Source organism: Balaenoptera musculus, chromosome 12 (assembly GCF_009873245.2).
Source record: "Balaenoptera musculus isolate JJ_BM4_2016_0621 chromosome 12, mBalMus1.pri.v3, whole genome shotgun sequence".
NCBI lineage: Eukaryota > Metazoa > Chordata > Mammalia > Artiodactyla > Balaenopteridae > Balaenoptera > Balaenoptera musculus.
In genome coordinates this window covers 33,044,654-33,068,593 of record NC_045796.1, presented here as the reverse complement: position 1 = coordinate 33,068,593, position 23,940 = coordinate 33,044,654, and the positions used below count along the sequence as shown (strand labels likewise).

The 23,940-nt window shown below is 41.4% G+C and overlaps 1 protein-coding gene across 1 annotated transcript in view; it reads right to left on the bottom strand.

The window, feature by feature from the left end:
- SAMD3 (sterile alpha motif domain containing 3) overlaps positions 1–22,830 on the bottom strand; it is a 41,415-nt gene extending 18,585 nt beyond the window's left edge. Inside the window, exons 1-6 of the mRNA XM_036871994.1 lie at positions 22,737–22,830; positions 21,880–22,060; positions 21,517–21,522; positions 18,616–18,714; positions 4,827–5,012; positions 4,488–4,572 (exon numbers count right to left, since the gene is read on the bottom strand). Coding sequence (XP_036727889.1) covers positions 4,488–4,572; positions 4,827–5,012; positions 18,616–18,714; positions 21,517–21,522; positions 21,880–22,060; positions 22,737–22,815 — 636 coding nt within the window. The 5' untranslated portion in view covers positions 22,816–22,830. The remainder of the gene's footprint in view (positions 1–4,487; positions 4,573–4,826; positions 5,013–18,615; positions 18,715–21,516; positions 21,523–21,879; positions 22,061–22,736) is intronic.
- Positions 22,831–23,940: the final 1,110 nt, after the last annotated feature.

Below are 23,940 nucleotides of genomic sequence, written 5' to 3'. Positions count from 1 at the left end.
TGGCATGTGGACGGCTTGGAAGACCAGAGACATGGTTAACAACTTGGGGACACACCTGGGCTTCTTCCTCAACACACCAACACTGCTAACATTCTTTCCCTCTGCTGGGCCTTTGGTTTTGGCCTGGAAAGCTCTGTCCCTCTCCTCGCCTACCCTGCTGGTATCTAGGTAAAGCTTGCTCTGTTTCCAGATCTCAGCTCAGCCATCACTCCCTTACGGCCTCCCTAACGGCTCACTTCCCTTGGTTATCAGGCTCACCTTTCCTTGTCAACACTTATCACACTGGTAGTTTACCCTCATCTATGTGATGTTTTTGTTTCTTTTCTTTTTTTGTTCTTTTCATTCTTCCTCTCTTCAAATTTCCCCTTCCTTTCTTCCTTCCTTCCATTCTTTCCTTCCCCTAGGCTGTGAGCACATGAAGAAGGTCTTGGGTCTACTTTGCTCACCAAACCCAGCACAGTGCTTGGTGCATCTTGGAAACTATAAACGCTAGATGCCTTGTGTCTGTCCTCTGTGAAGTACATGGACCCAGGTGTTGAGCAACAGACTAGAAGCAAGACTCTGAGTCTTGGTCTTGCTTGGTAAGTATCTCACTGTGTGAGGAGTGGCCAAACCTGAGCCTCAAGGCTTCTTTTCAGCCCCTCATCTTCCCTGCAATGCCATGCACTTGAATAGGCCCAAGAGTGGGTGCAGGGAAAGAATGGCCATTTGTAGCTACACGGGCCCATATTTGCCTCCTAGTCTTGGCCACTAGATAGGTTAAGTCACTGGGTGACTTTGGGCATATCTTATGAGCTCAGGCAAATGGGAATGCCACTGAGATCATGTTAGTCCAGTGTCTGGCACTTAGATTTTGTCATTCCCAGTTCCTTGGTTTAAGTCTCAATAAGAGCTATTTCCTGCCCCTGATAAAGCACTGGGACCTAAGTTGGAAAGACCCAGGATGCTGGACTAGCTCCAGTACGTATTAGCTAAGAAATCTTCAACAAGTAATCCCTCAACCTTAGTTCCCTTAACTATAATGGAATAAGAAGATTAGTCTTGTCAACTGCCCTGGGTTAGGGGGAGACTCAAATGAAGAGCTACTTCATAGAAGACATTTGTAAACTAAAGTGCTGCTCACACAGGGAGATCAGCTCGGTGCTTTGTGACCACCTAGAGGGGTGGGATAGGGAGGGTGGGAGGGAGGGAGACGCAAGAGGGAAGAGATATGGGAACACATGTATATGTATAACCGATTCACTTTGTTATAAAGCAGAAACTAACACACCATTGTAAAGCAATTATACTCCAATAAAGATGTTAAAAAAAAAATAACAAAAAACCCTTGGCAGCCCTGGTGAGGAGTACTGGGGCTTGGGGGTTGGGAAGGCAGCTTCGGCCCCAATTAAGCACCTGGGTATGTATGAGTCAGAGATACTTCCTCACCTCCCACAGGCTTGTGGGTCTGGACACTGCCACTGCTGTTTTACAACAGCACAGAAATAATGGATGGCTTGTATTTTTCTTAGCCCTGAAATCTGAACTAGTGCCAATACATTTTTTTCCCCCTCATGTTTCCCACAGCTCTTAAGGGCTTCTAAACCTGCGGACTTGGTGGGAGGTATTACAGCAATCAACTGCTAGGACATTTTTTAATTGCCAATGTCTTCTTTCCAGCCTCTCCCTTCTCTCCTTAGCAAGTATCTGATAGGAACAAAAAAAGGGCCAGTCAATGCAGTGGTCCACATGAGCAGTCAATCAAGGAGCATGCCCTGAGCATCTGCTACATGTGTGGCACAGAGAATTCCTGACACAGATGCCACAACAGAAAATCTTTTCGTCATTGAACAATCATCCTTCTTCTCCATGCTTTTCCAGCTAGAGGGGGTGTGGAAAGAGCTACATAGACACAGCTCTCCTCCAATCACTCTGAAATAAAACACAACCCTGAAGTTATGGCCTCCTGATCGGATATGTGAAAAGTCCACATATCACCAGCAGATCTTCCCCTAACATTGTAAACCCAAATATAATCATTAGGAAACATTTAGACAAACCCAAAATGTGGATCATCGTACACGGCAACTGGACTAGCCTTGTCCAAAAGAGAAAATATCATGAAAAAAAAAAAAAAAAAGGAAGGGAAACTATCCTAGAGACAAAAAGAAATTAAAGAGACACAGTAACTACATGGAATGCATAATCTCTGATTAGATGTTAAAGTCAAAAATCCATTTTAAAAACTTTGTTTCAATAATTGAAGAAACAGGGATATGGATTGTATATGATATTATGTAATTATTGTTAATTCTTTTGGTATAAAAATGGTATTGTGGTTAGGTAGGAGATTTCCTTATCCTTGTAAGATATATGCTGAGGTATTTAGGAGTGGCAACTGCGACTTGCTTTTTTTCAGATGCTCAGTCAAAACAAACAAATAAATATGAGAAAGGAAAAGTAAATGTGGCAAAATGGTAATACCTAGTGAATCTAAATCAGTGATTTTCAATCATCGGAGATTTTGCCCCCCCGCCCAGGATACATTTGGCAATGTTTGGAGACACGGTTGGTTGTTACATCAGTTTGGGTGAAGGGGTACTACTCACACTTGGTGAGTGCCAGGGGTGCTGCTAAGTACCCTGCAATGCAGAGGACAGCCCACACCGCAAAGAAGTATCCACCCAAAACGCAATACTGCGCAGACTAAGAAACCTCGAGCTACATAAAGGGTATATGGCTGCCCACTGCAGCAGTCTTTCAACTCCTGGGTAGATTTGAAAACTTTTGAAATAAAAAGTTTAGAATATCAGTATCTTGTAATAACCTATGGTGGAAAATAATCTGTAAAATATATATATACATATAAATATAACTGAATCACTTTGCTATACATCTGAAACTACTACAATATTATAAATCAACTATACTTCAATTAAAAAAAGTTGAGAATAAAGTTAGTCCTAAAAATGACCAAATGCTTCCTTGCTGTGTGCATGCTCTCTCTCTCTCTCTCTCTCACACACACACACACACAGTGTGTGTCTTGAAGACACACACTATGTCTTCAAGAAAGTACAGCAAAAAATTTTTCTCAGAGATATCTGCTATAGTAAGGTGCAAAAGACATCTATCTTATTTAGATAAGACTACCAATGTATGCGTATACGGCATATAGAGATATAAGGACTAATAGACAGCAAATCTTATGTACCCAACAATTGTCCCTTAAATCATATAGTTCCAGTGTCACAATACACTCAATTTTTTTAACCATCTTAACTATTTTTAACTGTACAGTTCAGTAGAGTTACGCATACTCACATTGTTGGGCAATGGATATCCCAGGCTTTTAAAGCCAAGAGACTTGCAGACCCAGAGAGCAAAGCTTGTATTGAAACCTCTAGAGCAGTGTTTCCCAACCCTGACTGCACATCAGAATCATCTGGGGAACTTTAAGGTGTCAGGGTTTCTTCTCCAGATCAACTAAACCAGAATCTCTCGGGATCCTGATGTGCAGCCAGAGTTGAGAACTGCTGCCCCAGAACACCTCCAGGATCTGTTTTTGTCAGAACAGCAGAGATGTGAGAGGGCCAGGTGAGGCTGGAGGTCAAGACCTCAAAAGCAGACCACTTCTCCACCGGCTCTAAACAAAGGCAAGAACCACTTTATTGATGAAAGCCCTGATGGAGGTGCAGTCACAGCCTTCTCTCTCCACGTATCGCATCTCTCAAAGATCCTTCCTAGAGACTCATCTTTACACACCAGCTTCCAAACAGCTTTCAGCGAGAGACAGAACGATGATGACATAGAGAGAGAAAGAAGAGGAAGAAGGATGAGGAGGGATGAACAGGTGGCACACAGAGGATTTTTAGAGCAGTGAAAACAGTACACATACACATGATACAATAATGATGGATACATTTGTCTCATGGCATAGAATGTACTACACCAAGAGAGAAACAAAGTAACCTATAGACTTTGAGTGATAACGATGTGTCAATATAGGTTCATCCCCTGTAACAAAGGTACCCCTCTGGTTGGGGATGTTGATAATGGGGGAGGCTGTGCATGTGTGGGTCAGGGGGGAAGATGGGAAATCTCTGTACCTTTCACTCAATTTTGCTGTGTACCTAAAACTGCTCTAAAAAATAAAGTGTTATTTTTTTTTTAAAGAAGACAAAGGAACACAGAGAGACACAGAGAAGTCATCAAAAAGAACAGAGCTAGAGGGGAGAGAGAGAGATAGAAAAGAGAAAGAAAGACCAAAACTTAGAACAAAACAGGGACTGACAGCGAGAGACAGAAGAGACAGCCAAAGGAACAGAATCAGAGAGAGACCAGACAGAGTCAGAGAAATTGACAGAGAAAGAGAAACAGATAGACCCAGATAAACAGACAGAAAGAGACTGAGGAAAGGGGAAAGAGGCATAAGATTACTGGACAATACAACGTTCTTATTTTAAGAAAGGTTGAGAGAAACAGAAGGGCTCCACGTTGTCACTTACAAAGCCACAGCCGTCCTCATCCAGGAAAGGGTGGGCCTGCAGCAGGGCGTTGACCACGTCGTTATACTGCTGGGTGGTGGGGTACCTGTTCGGTGAGACAGGGAGGACATTTTTCAGTTCAAGAAGCCCACGTTCCTCCTCATAAGATGAGTCTAAATTACATTCACTTTTCTTCACATCTTTCTATATGACAACGTAGACATTCAAATATTGGGCAATGTTGGACTTACTACCAATATGTCATGCAAAATCTGAAGAGAATCGGTTCCAAATGAATTCAAGTCTACTCTGAAAACACACCCTCTCTCAAAGCAGCAAGTCTGCCCTGTTATTACTCACAGTGAGCCTTCCAGATACTTCGTCATGTCAGCCTGGAGAAACTCAATGATCCTTATCCTCATGCTGTGATCAGGACACTTCTGTTCTGCTAACATGCATTTGACATCATAAGGAAACTCCGGTAAAACATAGGACTTAGTCCATTGTAAGGCTTTATTCCCTGTTAGAACCTGTTTCACATTCCTTCTGTTAAATAAAAACACACAAAGAGTGAAATTCTGTTTCAAATATATGCAACTTATTAATTCTCTACACCCTGAGAACTTATGACAGAAACCACTTTCTTGAGACCTAAATATATGGAAGTCATCAATCCATCTTCCATCCAATTATCTACCTGCAAATGTCTGAGGCCTCATCGGGTATCTCTGTTTTCTTTTCCTTTGCACACACACGAATACTTGTCATCCTGGAGAAAAATGTCATAACAGTATAGACTATAGAATAAAGTCTGAAGTTGGAAAGAATATTGATCCATATATCTTGAAGAGTTAATATGTAATGCATAGCTCAAAACTGAACAAGGTATCTAACTAAGAGAGAGTAAATTGCAATTCAGCAAAGCAAATGAGGCATATGATAAAGTCTTAGCACCTGATTCAGAAAATTTCTCTAATTAACTTATTTGGCTTCTGTTTGTAGTGAAATACAAGAGTCACTTAATTTAGTTGTTCTTGGCTATTTTAATAAGGTAAACTTGGTCTCTAAATTTAAAATAAGTATCAGATATTCTGATCCATTCAGATGAAGTTGCTACAAAAGGCTACAGAAAATGATAGCTACAGAAAGCAGATCAGTGGTTGCCTGGGGCTGGGGGTTGGAGTGAAGATTGACTGAAAAAAGGACACCAGGGAATTTTTAGGATGATGAAAGCATTCCAAAATGGATTGTGACAATGGCTGCACACCCGCATAAATCTGCTAAAATTAACTGAGCTGTATAATTTAATGGGTGAATTTTATGTTATGAAAATTACACCTCAATAAGGTTTTTTATAAAATTAAATATCAGAACCACTTTAAAACCTTAAAGTTAGTGATTGATCCAGTGTATAAAAAGTAAAATTTCCAAGCAAGTTACCAGAGACAATAGATAGATTTTAATCCATTTCACTAATAGGATTGATTGGAATGGAAGTGAAGCAATAGAGGCAAGCCAAGCAGAAGACAAAGGAAGATTTCCTAAGTTAACTTAAGTAGGTTAATTTTCTGGTACAAGCATGGAAGCCTTAGTAGTCCAAATAAAATTCAGATGAGCTTCGAAAGGCCAGGTTTCCTTTAGAATTTTAGGTCATATTTTGTAAGAATGCAAGAGGTATAATGAAACATGGGGAATAAAGAAAAGAGGAGAAAGAACTCTCCTCTCTTTTCATGATAAGCTCTTTCTCCTTTTTTTCCCTCTTTGGCAATAACTGCATCGGCGATGAAAAGATGTCCTGGCTAAAATGAGCACACCGATAATTTCAATGCTGGCTTCAGTACAGCAACAGGCCGTTCCCAGAAGAAATTTTTGCCTCAGCCCAAATTATTTTCCAGTGTTCCTCTCTCATTTCATTCATTTACTCAACCAATATTTAGTGGGGGTGTACTAGGTGGCAAATACTCTTCTACAATCCCTATTTCCTTTCCTGTTCTATTCTATTATTTCTTTCTCCCATGATCTCTCCCTTATCTACTTAAACCGGGGGTGTAAAGTAATGGCAAGTTTTGTTTGCTGTATTTTGTGCCTTCCCAAGATTTTTGAAAGGTGCTGCAACTGTGCAGGTGTTTAACTTGGTTTCAGTACAAGATTTTAACATCTATCTCCTTTTCCTCAGGAGTTTCAAGCTAATTTAGCTGCATGACCCCTTTAGACTTGTGAGGTTGCCATGTCTTATTTAGTACCACATCAATGGATAACTTCCACATTCCAATGCTATAAAATAGGGCTGGAGGCAATTTTTACCTTCTTGTTCTATATATTTTTTCTGTATGTCTTTTCAACATCAGGGTAGGCACTATATAGCATGGTCTTATTTCTGTCAAATACCTAGAATGTAACTAGACACATACAAGCTCTATCAAAGCCAGATATTCCATCTTGCTCCTAATTAGACAAAATCAGGGGCATCAAATTATCCTTTTCTTTACATTAAAACAATTTAACAAGATATTCGGGGAGTGAATAGAATACAAGCTATGCTAACTAATACAAGTCAAAACTAGTATTACACAGAATACTAGAATCAGAAATTAAAAATACACTCTAATTTAGGTGCAGATAACTGCAGGCACAATCACTTCCCATCCATAAAACAATATTTGCATTGGATTTTAAAAACTTTACTGTGAGGTTAAGATTATTCATATCTTTATTGAGGTAGAGTTGGGCAGAACACCCTAGAAGTCAACTTAAAGTAAGTGCACAGAGCAGAAAAAATTCCCAGACTAAGAGGATGTTGATATTTCTGTTCCTACCTCAGAGCCAGTGCCCTTCACCAAGATACCACCACAGAACAAAGATCTTTAATCCAATGGATCTCAACCCTGGGTACACAGTACAATCATCTGGAGAGCTTTTAAAACATGTTAATGGCTAGGATTTTTCCCAGTCTAACTAATCAGAGTCTATTGCACTGAACACTCAGTATGTATGTAGAGTTTATATTTGTAATAAAATAAAACTTACAATAAGGGTAAGCTGACACATATGATAATAGTATTATTACTGCAGTATGTGCTAATTAAAAAAAATTATGAGGTGGAGGTTCTCATGAAAAAGCTCATTGACTGAGTGGAGTCAAGATGGCGTACTAGGAGGATGTGGAATTCGCGTCTCCTCACAACTAGGGCACCTACCAAGCACCGGTGGGGGACCACGGACACCTAAGGGGACGGGAGGAACCCACAGCGACCGGGTAGGATGTGGGGCGTGGGGGGAGTGCAGGGGGAGGAGAAGTGGAGGCGGGAGGGGACTGGCGTCCCTGAGGGGTGGCTGGGGGAGGGGAAGGGATCCCACGCCCCAAGGGGGAAATTGGGGAACCACTGGGAGGGCAGAGGATCAGAAGGGAGTGTGGACAGGTTCCCCTGCCCACTTGGACCCCCAGGAAACTGTTGAGATCCCGGGCCTGACCTTCTGCCCACCGAGGCCCCCTCCAGCCACGTGGGTCCTGAGGGAGTGGGAGGGAGGGAAGGAGGAGCAAAAGTAAAGGCCGGACTTCTCGGACGGCACCCTGAGGGGTGGCTGGGGGAGGGGAGGAGTGCCTACACCCCAGGACCCACCCATGGTTAGGGGTCCAGTGTCAACAGGGGAGACCCTGGGGGAGATGGTGGGGGAGGCATGTGAAGGAATGGAAAGGAATGGGGCCAGCGCTTTCCCTGTCCACTTAGGCACCGGGGAGCCTGTAGGGCCTAAACCCCACTCACACACCCTCACCCAGGGCCCTACCTCCAAACTCGGAACTCCACACTCCAGAAGCCCTCCTTTCCCCATGCTGCCTCTCCCCTTCTGCGCAGGTTCTAAGCAGAGGCCCCGCCCCACACTCAAAGGTCACCCCCCCACACTCAAAGGTCACCCCCCCCACCCGCCTAGGTCCTGCCCCACCTTAAACCCCGCCCCCACCTAAGTTCCACCCCCTGCTTAAATTCCCCCCCATAGCCAAGGTTTTATTTTTTCTTTTTTTTTTCTTCTTTTAGATTGGGGTTCTGATTCATTGTTGTTGATACTTTTATATTTTTATTTTTCCTAATAAATCTCTTATTTTTCTAATTTTATTTTATTCTTTTTACTTTGTTAGTGATCTCTCCTTTTGGCTTGTTCCCCGCCCCCCCCCCCCAAAACCTTTTTTATATTATTTTTTTTCCTTTTTTCTGTTGTGGTTTTATTTTACCTTGTTGCAGTTGTTTCAATTATAGTTTTATTTTTCCTAATATATCTTTTATCTTTCTAATTTTATTTTGTTTTTTATTCTTTGATATTGTACTGGTCCTTTTTTTCTTTCTTTCTTCCTTTTTTTTTTTTTAACTGTGCCAGGAAGCTTGCGGGATCTTGGTTCCCAGGCCGGAGGTCAGGCCCGAGCTCCTGTGGTGGGAGCTCCGAGTCCAAACCACTGGACTAACAGAGAAACTCAGACCCCAGGGAATGTCAATCAGAGTGAGGCCTCATGGAGGTCCTCATCTCAGCACCAAGACCCGGCTCTATCCAACTGCCTGCAAACTCCAGTGCTGGACGTCTCAGACCAAACAACCAGTAAGACAGGAATACAGTACCACCCATCAAAAAAAAAAAAATGAAATGACAAAAAAATTTATAACAGATGAAGGAGCAAGGTAAAAACCTACAAGACCAAATAAATGAAGACGAAATAGGCAACCTACCTGAAAAAGAATTCAGAGTAATGATAATAAAGATGATCCAAAATCACGGAAACAGAATGGAGAAAATACAAGAAACATTTAACAAGGATCTAGAACAACTAAAGAGCAAACAGTGAGGAACAACACAATTACTGAAACTAAAAATACTCTAGAAGGAATCAATAACACAATAACTGAGACAGAAGAATGCATAAGTGAGCTGGAAGATAAAATGGTGGAAATAACTGCCAGGGTGCAGAATAAAGAAAAAAGAATAAAAAGAATTGAGGACAGTCTCAGAGACCTCTGGGACAACATTCAATGCACTAACATTCGAATCATAGAGTTCCAGAAGAAGAAGAGTAAAAGAAAGGGTCTGAGAAAATATTTGAAGAGATTATGGTCAAAAACTTCCCTAACATGGGAAAGGAAATAGTCAATCAAGTCCAGGAAGCACAGAGAGTCCCATACAGGATAAACCCAAAGAGAAACAAGACGAGACACATATTAATCAAACTATCAAAAATTAAATACAAAGAAAAAATATTAAAAGCAGCAAGGGAAAAACAACAAATAACATACAAGGGAATCCCCATAAAGTTAAAGCTCTCTTAAGAAAAAATCTCAATGTACAGAAGGCAGATGTTGAGCCATGGCAGGGAGCAGAAGAGACATACATGAGGGTAGGGACTACTTGTTTTATCTCCAGTTACATAACTTAATAATTAGGACAATTCATAATATGGTCCAATTTTGTGTGCCATTTTATTATCAGCTAGTATCCAATGTGAATTCTCAGATCCAGCCAAGGTTCAAGCCTACTAAGTCTTCAGGCCACACTATGCATGTGTTAGCAGTTGTTTCTCTCACCCCAATGCCCTAAGTTTCCCTCGATCTTCTTGGCTCATCTTAGCCCTCTCCCCAGGTGGATTCTCTTCCCCACTCTCCTGCCTCTTGGGTGGTCTTTCTTGTCTGAATCTCCCACGTGACCTGGTCCAGCACTGGCCCTGTGAGTAGTCATCTTATGTCTTGGCTCCTTATCTGTTTTGATTTCCCTATGTCATTGTTGAGTGGAACAGTTTGTAACAAAAATGTTGTAGAAAGTTTTAGGAACATTTGAGAGAGATACAAAACATTAAATGTAACATTCTATGACAGATAAGCAAAGGCAGACATTAGTTCCATAAACTTGTGTTTTCATACATGAAATTGAAGTGTCACATCACTAAGCCCCCAAGTTTGAGATATGAAAACTAGTGGGACCCAAATGCAAGAGAGGCAGATCTGGCGATTGGAGTAGAGTCCTCTGTATATACAAAGCGTACCTAGGAATTAGACTGTGGCTGTTGAGAATTACAAAATGATCAAACATCACCGAAAAAAACGTCCCAAAGAGGTTTTCTCAGTATCTCACCAGGCTTCAGCTGCATCGCATGTGGATTCTTTACAGAACAAAGGGCAGAATTCACATCACACTCAACTCACTTCTGGTTGACTTTTGGAGTCGTTATGAATCATGCCTGCTTTCCTAGAATTTAGGTAACAAATGACACTTTTTTCTAGGGGCCCCAGCTTGGAGATAATCTGCTACTTTGAGGGATTGTGATGCTTTTCTAGTCTTGTAAAATGGTATTGCTTTCTGGTCCTCAAGGAAGAAGAGCAAGAGACAAGCGAGGACTTAGCTGTGAAGAACAGCCTTTCTCACTACCGGTCTTAGTCTTCACATCTAAAGTACCACTACCATCAGCAGCAGTACTCCCACCATCGGAAGAGAAAGCAGCGACAAATACCATGCTCTCCAGGGACCTACCTGAAAGACTGTGTTCCACAAGCCTACATTCATTTTATTCTTTTCCACACCCAAGCTTGCAGACTTTATACACTGAAAATGGTATATATTGGGATGCCCAATTTTTGTATTATCAACTCTGAAACTAAATGGCATGTAACCACAGCAACATCTAAAAGTTTCAGTGTTTTTGGAACATAGAAGAAGAGAAAGGAAGCTAGAGGAGGCTTAGACGTTTGTTTAAAGAACTTCCTATCATCTTACCATAGGACAGAAAAGGACCTCATAATGCATATCTTCAAAATAGGGGCCAAATTTCACCAAACGACAAAGTTAAACAGAAATGTTGCTTCTGTGTTAGGATGCCAGTACTCTGACAATTACCTGCTTTACTTTACCTAGGCAAGACTTTCCACTGGTAAGAAAACAAAGTAAACAAGACGTTCTGAAAAGCCCAATAAAGAGATACATGCCAATGAGCAAGGTGAGATGCCATCTCTGAAAATAGTGAACGTCACTGCAAGACATGCAAGGACTATGAAGGAAATGCTGCTTTCTTGCTGCAACTGATGGTAACCACCACTAATTCAGGAAATGTTTGCTCCACATTCTCAGCATTTTGATGATTGCTTTTATGTTTTATAGCTCTGGGCTATCACAGCTGCTATTTAATCTACAAGACATCCAGAAGAATTTAGTTTCTGAAAGGCATGTGTGAACACATAATCAAGCATAAAGTAGAGGTAAAGATGGCATCAGGCACTCTGCTGTGGCACAAACTGGCACCTCTCAAATCCTCCTGGTCCTTGCTTGCCAATGCGAGATTCAAGAACCCAGGAACTTCTGGGGCCCTGACTAATCAAGCAAAGAAGCATAAAATACATAAATCTTTTATTTCTTCCTATTCCCCAATTCTTCTTGGTATTGAGAGATGGACAAAGACCCAGAAACTTCTGGCTTTTACCCTCAATATTTACACTTATTAGCATGACAGTCACAAAAACAGATCTCGTGGAGCTATCATGTCTGAGTCCCTCTTTCTTTTTAATTCCTCATTCATACCAAAGAAAAAGTAATGAAACATTACCTACACAATTGTTGCAAAATGGTTGAGGACTACTATTTTGTAGTTCAGAATTATCAAAATCTGGTAGTCCAGGGTTGAATGGATCTAGGGCAGCTTTCTATTAATCTACCTGTATACTACTAGCTTTTGAATCCTGACCTCACAGTGAACAGCATACATCCTCAGAGCAACTTCTAAACGGAGATGGAGGTGTAAAATTCACTTCTCAAATCTGGCCCAGAGTGCTGGTTTTATGTGCTTCGTGGAAAAAAAACAACAACAAAGACTGACAGTCTTCTCCCAACTGTGTGTCACCTAGGCTGTGGCTTGCCAGTTCCTCTACTATGTAGCGTCATAAAAATAAAAGTTTCCTATTTGTAAGGATTCAAGTAACTTGATTTATACCAGATTACCATTAAACTGGGTGGCTTAAACAACAAACATTAATTTCTCACAGTTATGGAGGCTGAATGTTCCAGATGAGGGTGACAGCAAAGTTGGGTTCCTGGTGAATGCCCTCTTCCAGGTTTATAGAAGGCTGTCTTCTTGCTGTGTCCTCACGTGCCAGAAAGAGAGCTAGCTAGCTTTCTGGCCTCTTCTTTTAATGACACTAATCCCATCCATGAGGCGTCCACTTTCATGACCTAATTACCTCCCGGAAGTCCTCTCCCTCCAAATACGATCAGATTGGGATTAGGGTTTCAACATATGAATTTTGGAGGGACACAAGCATCCAGTCTATTATACACCTCCAGAAATGACTTGCTACTACTACACAGGGTAGTCCTAGGACAGCTTGGCATTTCTTAGGGGGTCAGTTAGAAATGCTGAATCTTGAGCCCCACCCCGACCTACTAAATTAGAATCTGCATTTTAATAAGATTCCTGGGTGACCTTTCATTACATTAGAGTTTGAGGAGCACGGTCTAGGGCCCTGCTAAATTTTGTTTAAGTCCTCCAGGAGAATCTAATGTACAGTCAAGGTTAAAAACCACTGTCTTGTCCATGGGCACAGCACAGAGGCTCCTTACCTCCCTAACAGCACCTCTCACCATTCCCAGCAAGTCCATCTCCTCTGCTTCTATCTCTCACATTCCAAAAATACTTATTCCAAATAGAATGCCCTATTCCGTTTCAGGTGCCTGTACCTTTGCATGTGCTGTTTGCTTTGCTGTGAATGTCCTTTTCTTCTCTTGCTTCATCTTCCTTCAGATGAAATTCTAATCATGTTTCAAAATCCTCCCTCGGTTTTTGTGCAGACTTCCCCCAGGGGCATTCTCCATACTCACTTCCCTGAAAGTCTTATTTATCCTTCTTCTGTGCTTTTTCTGTACGCTGTGCATATCTTATTTCTGCATCTCTTTCTCAATATTGCAGTTATTAACTTATGTATCTTTCTTGTCAGACTCTGAGTGCCCCTAGGCAAGGACAAAATTGCCCCCGCTGCACCCACTGTCCATATAATACCTAGCTCATGGGATATATTTAGTAACTTTTGGACTGAACGAAAGGGAAAAAGAGACTAGAAATCCAGCTTATTTTGATCTCTCCGAAGACGTCCCATTAGATTTAATGGGAATGGGCAGGAGTCAGAGAGTTATTTATCAGTCACGTCAGCCCAACTGTCCCTGATTTTGTAATTCCTGTTTGGCTGGGTCCACAGATATCTTCCACTGAAGGAAATTTCAGTTCTAGCTCATTTCATGTGGGTCTCTGCTCAAGCATTACTTAGTCAAAGTTGAAGAACTTAACTGAAAACCCCGTCTGGAATAGAACCCTCCTGTAGCTAACACACACATATGCGCATACACACGCCACTCACTCTCTATTCCCCCCTTTTTTCTTGGCATTATTGGCCTTCGTAGCACTTAAACATATTTACAATGTAATATCATATGTATTTGTTATTCCCCCCACCATTAGAACGTGAACTCTGTGAGCCGGGAGGCTTGGTCTGCTCCGCTCACCCCTGTATCCTCTGTGTCTACCAGTGCCTGGCACAGAGTAAGCACTCAGTAAGTATCTACTATGGAATGAATGAATGAATCCTGACTTAAGTAAGACATCTTTAAGTCAGTATTTCCTAAGGTGTTTCCTGTAACGTTAATAGCTGTTACACAAAGAAAGAATTCTGGGCCAGACAGAATGAAAGGGGTTTTCTTACTGTAGGACTCCTCGTAGCATTTACTATGTTAATGTGCACTGGGAATCTCCAATCAAGGGATAGAGTTATAATATAACACTTCCAAACACACAACCCTTAGGTATGGGGTGTTCTCTACACCTGTGGGATAGGAGATGTGGGATCCTGCACTTCACTCTGAGGGATCCTTGTTGTTTCACTGACCTGGGATTCAGCATCTAAATGTGACAAGTTATCACCTATGTTGTCTTTGGTGCAATTCACTGAACCTCCCTTTGTTACGACGTGCTGGATAAGATGCATATGTAAGTGTGCTGCCCCTTATCTGGGCTGTGTGTGTGGCAGTGACTACAAACAATACATCAAGTGCGGACCCTCTGACATTTTCCCTCCTGAGCACAGGCAGGTGGGTAAGATCACTCTACAACATCTTACAGCAGTAGCCAGACCCAGAAAAAAATCATCGTTAAAATAATTTTTAAATATGAGTGAAACTGTGACTAATTTATAATTACACCCAAAGGCTGAAGCAAAATATCTGCATGCATATATTTAAAGTTCAAGCCAAGTGTTTTTAAAGTGACATTTAGGAAACCTCTACCTGTTTATCTGATTTCATGCCTTACTAGGTACTAAAAGGGAAGCAAACGGTTTCAAATAGTGTAGAGGCAAAATGAAGAATAGCAGGGAAAAAAAGTCTTTCTAAAGGATCGCCAACACATGTTGAGGATGGGACCTTATAAGCCTTCCATCAAGCAAGGGCATTTAAGCAATTCGGTAAAGAGCACGGGGTCACCTAGCACCAAAGAAAACTGCATTGTGTCACAGCACCCTAGTGTTTCCTTGAGACTTGGAATTCATCCACTGGGACACACACATCTTTTCAAGGGCCAAAGTCACGTGAATGTCCTGCCTCTAGAGCCTTCTTTGACTTCTTGTCTGCAAATAATCTGGATAGAAAACACATGTTCATTTTAGGGAACTTGGGAAAAAATATCACAAGAATGATGACGGCCACCATGTATGGTGTGATGACAGCTGCCAGTACCTTAATTGTCATCTCACGAGCAGGTGGGTGTGCCCATCACACATTGTTCAGAGACCCCTGGAGAACAAGTGAAGAGTCGGGATTCCCACCCAGGTGTGTGAGACCCCAAAGCTGGCACTTGGTCCACCATCCCTCCCTGCCTCGTGAAAGCAGTAGCCAACCATCAGCTTTCTAGCCTGTTATGTGTGAGGGGCACATAAACTCCTGGAGTTTAATTCTGTTAAAAAAAATTAGCATATTCAGCAGGAATTGTATCAAAAAGGTCTAAAAAGAAATTGATGCTATTCGAATATTTATCCTGTCCCATGAAGATATATTCAGTCTTTCATTGGACCATGCATCCTCATTTCAATTAAAAACTCCTATTTAGCCTCTGTGTGTCAGGAACTATGCCAAATGCTGTGTTTACAAGGACAGAAGGGTATGGTCTTTGTCCAGGAGGTGCTTCTAAGGAAGGAATACAAACTTTAAAGTGATCAGTTCCATTATCTAGTTTTACAAGTGAAGCAAGAGAGATGTAGAGGATGCTATACATTGAAGGGCTCCTTGCCTGACCTGGAATATCAATGGAGGGGCTTCCTTCCAACAGAGGGACTTTGAGCAGAGTCTTCAAAAATGAGCAGGTAGGGGAGGGAAGGGAACAACACAGCCTGACCCAGGGCCATGCAATAGGCTCTTAATCAACACCTGTTGAATGAATAGCACCCTAGGCAGAAGGGCAGGAGGAGGGGATCAAGGGTGGCTCCAATGATTTTTTAACTCACACGGCTGGATGACGGAGCCACTGTCTGAGATAGGACTTGGGAAGGGAGAGAATCTTCTGTCCCACTCCATTCCACAGCCCTGGACAAAGGGCAGGACCAGAGTGAAAATATTTAAAACAGGTACCCCTGCCTTGTCCTCATCTGCCCACACATAGCTGATTGCTCAGGAGGGGACATCTGATCCACAGGAGACCCCTCAGTTCCTCTTCCCCAGATACTGAACTAAGCAACACTGAAAGGCTGAGTCCGTTGGCTGGAACGAGCTGAGATGTTTTCAGGGAGAACTTCCTCTGGAGGCAGTGCTATGGCCAGCCAGTCTGAATGGGGCAGAGCAGCCATGAGTAGTAGGGTAACCCATCCTCATAGGAAGAAGCAAGGGACTGAAACGGATGAGGAAAGCAGAAGAGAGACGGCGACAGCCATCATGTGGATCCACGAGAGGGAGGGACATCTTCACCCCTGGCTTCCCAGCACCAGTGCTTCTGTACCCAGGGCACTGGGTTTGAGTACATTTGCATTTCTTACACCTATATATATGCTAAGGCAAGGGACATGAGCTCATTGCTGGACACGTTTAACTCTGCGGTGCTTGTGGATAGTGATGGGTACCTTGGTGGTCATATAGATTAGGAGAGACTTTATGATTAGAAGAAAGATACGAGAGTACTGGCTCTGGTTTCCAAACCCTCTTATTTCTCTCCATTTCTAACCCAATTCTGTGTTTTTCCATGCCAGACACTATAAAGAATGAGACATACCCTGGAGCACAGGCTGTGTCTTTGATCAGCCTCGTGAAAAAAAGGGGAATAATAATCCTGCCTGGCCAGCATCGCAGGACCGTATGAGAATGGAATATCACCAGAGGGCTGAGGAAGGGAAATGACCTAGAGAACTTGTAGAAGGTGGCATCCTCCTTTCCCACAGGCAGCAAGCAGGGAGAGGAAAGAAGTCCTCAGGCACGTGGGATTACTGCCTGGAGCAGTGCTGCGTAGATGGTGACACACTGAGTGCTTTCCAGGTGCTTCCACTGTGCTTAGCACTGAGCAGGTATCATCCGTTTTTAGACAGTGGTCCTCACAGGAGCACCATGAGGAATGTACTGTGTTTATTATTCCCGTTTTGCAGTTTGGATACTAATTCACAGCGGTGTTAGGGTTGGACCACTGGGACTAATCATCGCTCTTCCTGTCTCTGCTGAACAGTCAGAGAAGGCCCGGCTTCCTTTGGCAGCTTCCTGAAGGGGTCGCTGAGGACGCACGGCCGACTCTGCACACCTGGCACCACATCAAAGACAGCACTTGGGACCAACAAGCTCCCATGAATAGAAAGGAGGTGAATGAAGCCACCATTAAAATGTATTTACATCTTCTGAACCATAGTTCAGACCAGGAAGACCACGTAGGACATCGCCCTCTACCTCCTTGCTCACCACCCCGAATGGGAACCAATGGCATGGAGGAAGATGGACCCTAACACTGGGACATCTTGGGCAGCTGGAGACTTTGAGCCCAGGCGTGAGAGTGCGAGGTTGAAGGTGGTGGAGCGAGAAAGAGAACAGAGAGGACGCCCAGAGCTGAAGCCCATTTGCAAGAGCTCCTGACCAAAGGTGCAGTGTTTCCTGCACTCACGGGGCCTCTGGGGGCAGGCAGCCAGGGGCTGAGGCTGCTGCCTTTGGTCCCCTGAGCTCCCACCCTGATGGCGGTAGATTCTGTGCTGAGGTGAGAACAGCCCATTTGGGAAACCTAGCTAGAAGCCCCTTGACTTCTCTAAATCTCAGTTTAACTCATTCACATAAAAGAGAATAATGCCCACCTTGCAGGACTTCTGTGTGGACTAAACGAGATGATAATGTAAAGGGCTTGTAAAAACTATAAAGGACCACACCCTGGCTTGACTGTTGCCTGACTATTCTTCTACGCCAGCTGACATCTCTCCTTTCAGTGACAGTACATTTAACGAAAAGCATTTGCTCATCAGCTGCTGCAAACAATAGGTATCATGAGTGATGCTTGAACCGCACAGGCCAGGTGGCTGGAAAATGCTGTATAGGCCGCCATGACTCTCGGACCGTATCTTACCTACAGTCCCCCTCAGAACTTTGTCTGAGCGCCACATTTCTGGGTCTGGTTCTCTAGGTCTATAGTTTTCCTCTGTTCCAGCGTAGGCCGTATATTGAAATACTACAGCCCAAAATTCCAGTGTAGGAATATGAGGAAATGTTTACCAAAGCAGTGCTTCCATCAGGAGCCGTCGAGTTAAGACACCAACTATAAAACTCAAATCCGAAACTCAAAGACTCCACAAAAGGCATATTCTATAGGACACTATTTACTGAATAAATTCCATCTCTGTGGCTACTGCCAATCACTCTGGACAGTGTAGGGCACAGAAATCATCTTTTTCCTTAACAACGTGTAATTGAAAGATGCATGATATCATCTCAAAACTTTACTCTTTCAATGTGAAGATCAAAAAGTTTAACCTTCACCTCTTACCAAATATCTTCATCACTTGATTTACAAAAATCCCTTCCAGAAAAACAAATAGCTTCCACTCAGAAATACATTTAAACACACGAAACCTCACAAAAATAAAGGCAAATATTATCATTTGGATTTCAAATGTTTAGAAGTTGTCAATCCCACCTCTGTTTCAGTACTCTTTGGTCAATCGGATCATTATTATGGTTTTCAACCGGATAGAAAGATGGCATCTGCTCCCCACGACTGGAGGACTGTTCATCCCTGTCACCAAGAGAGAAAAGGTGGGTCAGGGGCTATTCAACAGGGGTCACAGCTACTGCTCTCACAGAGAGTAGGAGTCAGCCCGTAGAAACACTATGATCTGTGTCCACTTTTAAGCTCCACTTCAGAGTCCTGACTGAGAGAACTGAAAGAGAAATCCTCTGAGGTTATCTCACTCGGTTCATACATGCCAGGAGACAGACAATGCCAGTTCACAGTGCTGTTTTCCCCAATCCATCACATTTATAAATGGTGTTATGATAATCCTTTCCTTTATGAAATAATAGTGATAGCAGAATTCACTTTTATTGGTTAATATTCTTATTTGGCAAAAAAAAAAAAAAGAACTCTGTGTCAGATCCTTTCTCTATTCCCTGTCATTTTGGGGGACATTTTATTATCTGTAAAATTTCATGATCTTTGAACCACACTTCACTAACAAACACCCTCATTTTCTTTCTTTTTAAATTTTATTTATTTATTTATTTATGGCTGTGTTGGGTCTTCGTTTCTGTGCGAGGGCTTTCTCTAGTTGTGGCAAGTGGGGGCCACTCTTCATCGCAGTGCGCGGGCCTCTCACTATCACGTATCACGGCCTCTCTTGTTGCGGAGCACAGGCTCCAGACGCGCAGGCTCAGTAGTTGTGGCTCACGGGCCTAGTTGCTCCGTGGCATGTGGGATCTTCCCAGACCAGGGCTCGAACCCATGTCCCCTGCATTGGCAGGCAGATTCTCAACCACTGCGCCACCAGGGAAGCCCACCACCCTCATTTTCTAAATGATACAACTAAAGCCCTGAAAGGAAAACAACTTGCTCACCACCACAAGCTACTCAGTAGCAACACCAGCTGACCTCAGTTTTCCAACTTCCAACTTTCCAACTTCCTGTCCAGTGATTTTTCTACCAGCTTCAACAAGAACGACACCAAAAAGCAACTGCAGATACTCCTACCTATTACATATTCCTATCATTTGCCTAAGTCTGAATAGGATGCCAAATATCCTGTCCAGATGTGGCCTGTAAAGTTTTTTTCAAAATAACATACCAGGCAACCATTAGCCATTAAAGGAAATTTATACGCAAGTTGAAACCCATCTGCAATTTCTGATCTAGAATGCCATTTTATAAACCATTTAGAAGGAGCCTTAAGCATCATTTATTCTACTCACTTCATTTTACAGTTGAAACTAAGAAAAGTCAAGCAAATCTCCAAGGTTAGATGAGTAGCTAATATCAGAACAGGGATTTAAAATCAAGTGTTTTAATACCTAGCTTCAGGGTTCTTTTTACTACACCAAGTTTCCTATCTTTATTAAGCACTTCCTAAAAGGGTTTAATTAAATAGCGTATTAAATAAATAGCATATTCTCATACCTTTCTCTATTATCATGATTCCCATAGGACAATATATTTGTCAAGTGACTATATATTTGACAATAAGCAAATATAGCCAATAAACATGTTAACAAACTATAACCTATAAACCCACCTGCAATCGTGATTTTGCACCAGAATAATTTAATTTGAATGCAAGACAGCACAAACCTTAGAGTTAACTATTTAATGGGTGAAAAGCCCCCACTCAGTCCCTGGAAAACCAGTGTTCCAAGTCTTGGTTACATTTGAAAATGGCTTTCTTAACCAGGTTAACACAGCTTAATATTTAGCAAAAGACTATTTTGGTCTGGGAGAAGGAGGAGAGATTTTCTCAAAGACTATGTTACTCCTAAGATCAGTGTGAATTAACACAGAGTTAAGTACTGTATTACTTTTCACAACCTACAGATGAAGCAACAGGAGTGTCAACATTTAACATAATCAATCCAAGTCAGTGGTAGAACCAGGAATGATGCCCGGGTTTCCTGGCAGTCCAGTTAGTTCTCATTTACTAGAGAACATTATAAACTGATTTGCAGTGGAAACAAGGGTGTCTGTTTTCTTCCAAGCTCTGCCTAAGGCAATATCAAGATTCCAGTCAACTGAGGGGAACTTCCAGCTCAAAAGTCCAACTCATTCAAGAATGCTGGGAAATTACTTTGAGCTCTATTTGAGGTTTACACCCTCCCTTTGCTGGAAAGGAGTAAAAGCATACAATGGGAACTTCAACAAAAGTCACATATCTTTTACATAGACAGGTCAAAACAATGTTTAGAAGAAATCCTTCAAATAAATCAAATGGTAGAATCTCCAGACCAACTGTGGACCATTCCTTCAAGTCTACCTATCCCCCTCCTTGTCCCAAATATCCAAATATTCTAGAAGTCAAATTACTTAAGCCAGGTCTCTCTAACATTGTATTGCTTATAACAGAGCAAGACAGAAATATATAGTTTGACAGATATAACCTGAAAAACTTAAAGTAAAAACTTAGAATGAATTTCACCAAACATCATAATCTTACTTTAAAAATTAATAATTGGTCTGCAGTAATTATTTAAACTTAGAAACCTTGCAAAAAGTCTCAAATACAGAAAAACCAAAACAGAATGCCTGAGATGATCCTGGGGCATAGAATTGCAAAGTGAAATTTTAAATTTTATAATTCCTGTCATCATTCCTTTTTATTGCAGAAGTCAGTGATAAAAAACAAACAAAAACATCCCTAAACCTCAAAGCCATCACAAATTTTTCTACATGACTTTTGTGGGATGCTATCATAGCATTCAGTACTCCAAGAATACTCTTGAGAAATTTAAAAAATCCATTGCAGCAAGAGTCTTTAGCAAATTATATTATGAAGGCCTCTAGAGGAGAATATAAATTAGTTACTATAAGGAATCCTTGGCAAATAAATAAATACACAAATAGCTTTGGGAAAAGCAAAGGAGCAGAAAAAGATGCCTTTCTCAAACACTAGCTTTAAGACCTAAGCTGCAGGAGTTCATTTCTGCTGGTGTTATATGTACATTTTAACTGCTTGTTATAGAGCTTTCTATGTAGGAACTCTGGGCTTATAGGTCTTCCTTAACAAACGGAGTCAGTGTTTAAAAAACTGGTGCATTTAAAAAAAAAAAGTATCTTGACTCATAAAACTTTGCAAAAAGTGTCACTGTACACACAATCTGAAAATGGCCACAATTTTCAAAGAGGTTTAAACCCCAAATGTCACGCTACAGCCATCATCAGGAGAGCACAGCAAAAATAAAGCCATTCATGAACACTTACTCTGGCGGTGCTTCTGCTTGCGTGACCAGGGCTGTTTCTCCAGGGGACTTCAGTTCTTGACTCTTCTGCTTATATTTTTTAATTAAATCCATTAGAACAGCCTGGTGCCCAATTTTCTTTACCAGTTGCTGAACCATTCGATCATTAAGCGCTAGAAGAGCGGCCCCACTTACTTCTTCCTCTGGGAAAAAGGAAAAAAAATGTTTCTACCTGTCTGCTGGGTAAAGCGCTGTAAAACACGGCACTCTGAGCAGGCAGAATTATTTCCGGTATTAAAAGATGCATCTAAACTTGTGCTCTGCAGTTATAAAATTATCTGTGCTTTTGACAAAAATAGAACACTAATATTGCATAATTCCAAATACATGCTTGCTCCTAAGAAAGTACCACAACCTAGAGTCACAATAAAAACTTTTTACTTCCACGTTAATGCCTCCCCTCTCCCGATTCTTTCCAGACATTGTTTTGATAAGGAAGAAATATTTTCGGAAAAGTATTCTTCATGGTACCTACCAGGCAATATTCCATACTTGTAAACCCAACACTATGCAACGCTGCACAAAAAATACACAAGCTGCATATTTATAGACAGAAGCAGTATCAAATGCATATATCAAATATGTATTTTAAGTTACTCAAGATTTATCTTATTTGAGATCTTTTTGAAATATTAGATTCTCTCGTGGATACTAGGTCAAACGCAAACTCTGCTACAGTCAGTAGAGAAATGAGTTTCCCACTGCAGCAACTCCACATCAATGTTCACATGCATTAGGAAAAAAAAAAAAAATCAATAACACAGGACACTCAATATCTAAACTGCTCAATTAACATTTTTGAAAGTGTAAACAACTCACCTTGAAACCTATGAACTAGCTCTCCTAAGTTTTTCTCCACCAACCAACTGCAGACCTGATCAACTGACCAAGTTTCCATTGCTGTAGCCTGTAAATACACCTGTAGAATAAAAAGAGGAGTCTTCAGTTTTTCTTTCTGACTGTTGTTCTTCTATTTATTTATTTTTACCAATCAGCTCTCTAATCTCAGCCCTTTCTTTGCCAGACTCTTTGAGACTCTCAATGCTAAGCTTCTTTAAAATTATTCTTTTCCTAATACACATTTAAAAGTTGCTAATAAAACAAACACTCTTTAAAAAAATGAGACCAATTTGAACCTATTTCCTGGTCTCATTTCTCAAATTTCTTCACCTTCTCCTACTTTTTTTCCACAGGCATCCCTCAGCTTTACTCACAGACGGCCAGAGTCATACAATGGTACCCAATCCTGTACCATTAACACCCAGGTTTCTTCACAAAGAAAAGGAAGGTGTGAAATTCACCACTACCAGGCTCATCAGGAAGTTGTTGACATTTACAAAAGGGGTGGGCAGGGGAGGAAGGGAGGAAGGATCAGATAAAAGCCTGACAAAGATACTTAGTAAACCAAGACTGGTTAACCCCTTGCTGCTCCCCATGGAGGAGAGAGAGCTTGCAGCTGCTTCTGATTGCTTTGCTTTAACAAGATTAGGAAGTAGGAGCCAAATTCTCAGGAGAATCTGTTTCTCTCCTTACTTTCAATAATATTCTTACATATTCCATTCAGTTCTAGAACTTTATTGAACACCGTTATGATTCGTAAAATAACTAGTACAAACTAACACGTTGATTGAAAACTTAAAAAAAATTAGTCGGTAGATTCAAAATGTGAAGACAATCCAGTATGTCAATAATTGTAAGTGAAACGAGTATACAAAGTTTGCAAGATATATTCTTTAACTATTCAGTTATGTTTGTATGCCACTATTCTCTCTACCACTTAGAAAACTTAAAACAATATGCCAATTACAATAATTTTTCTAATTTCCCTTAGGCAGCTCATCCTTGTTTTTTACAATTCAATCCAAATGACTTTCAATGGACTGGGGAGAAACTGAAAAACTTAAAACATTTAAATCTTTTTAACATTACTTTCGATTTCATCTTTCAAACTAAATGATATAGATTTACCTGTACAGTAAGATACTAACTCTCCCATAAAGACAGAAGGAAAAGCTACTCTTAG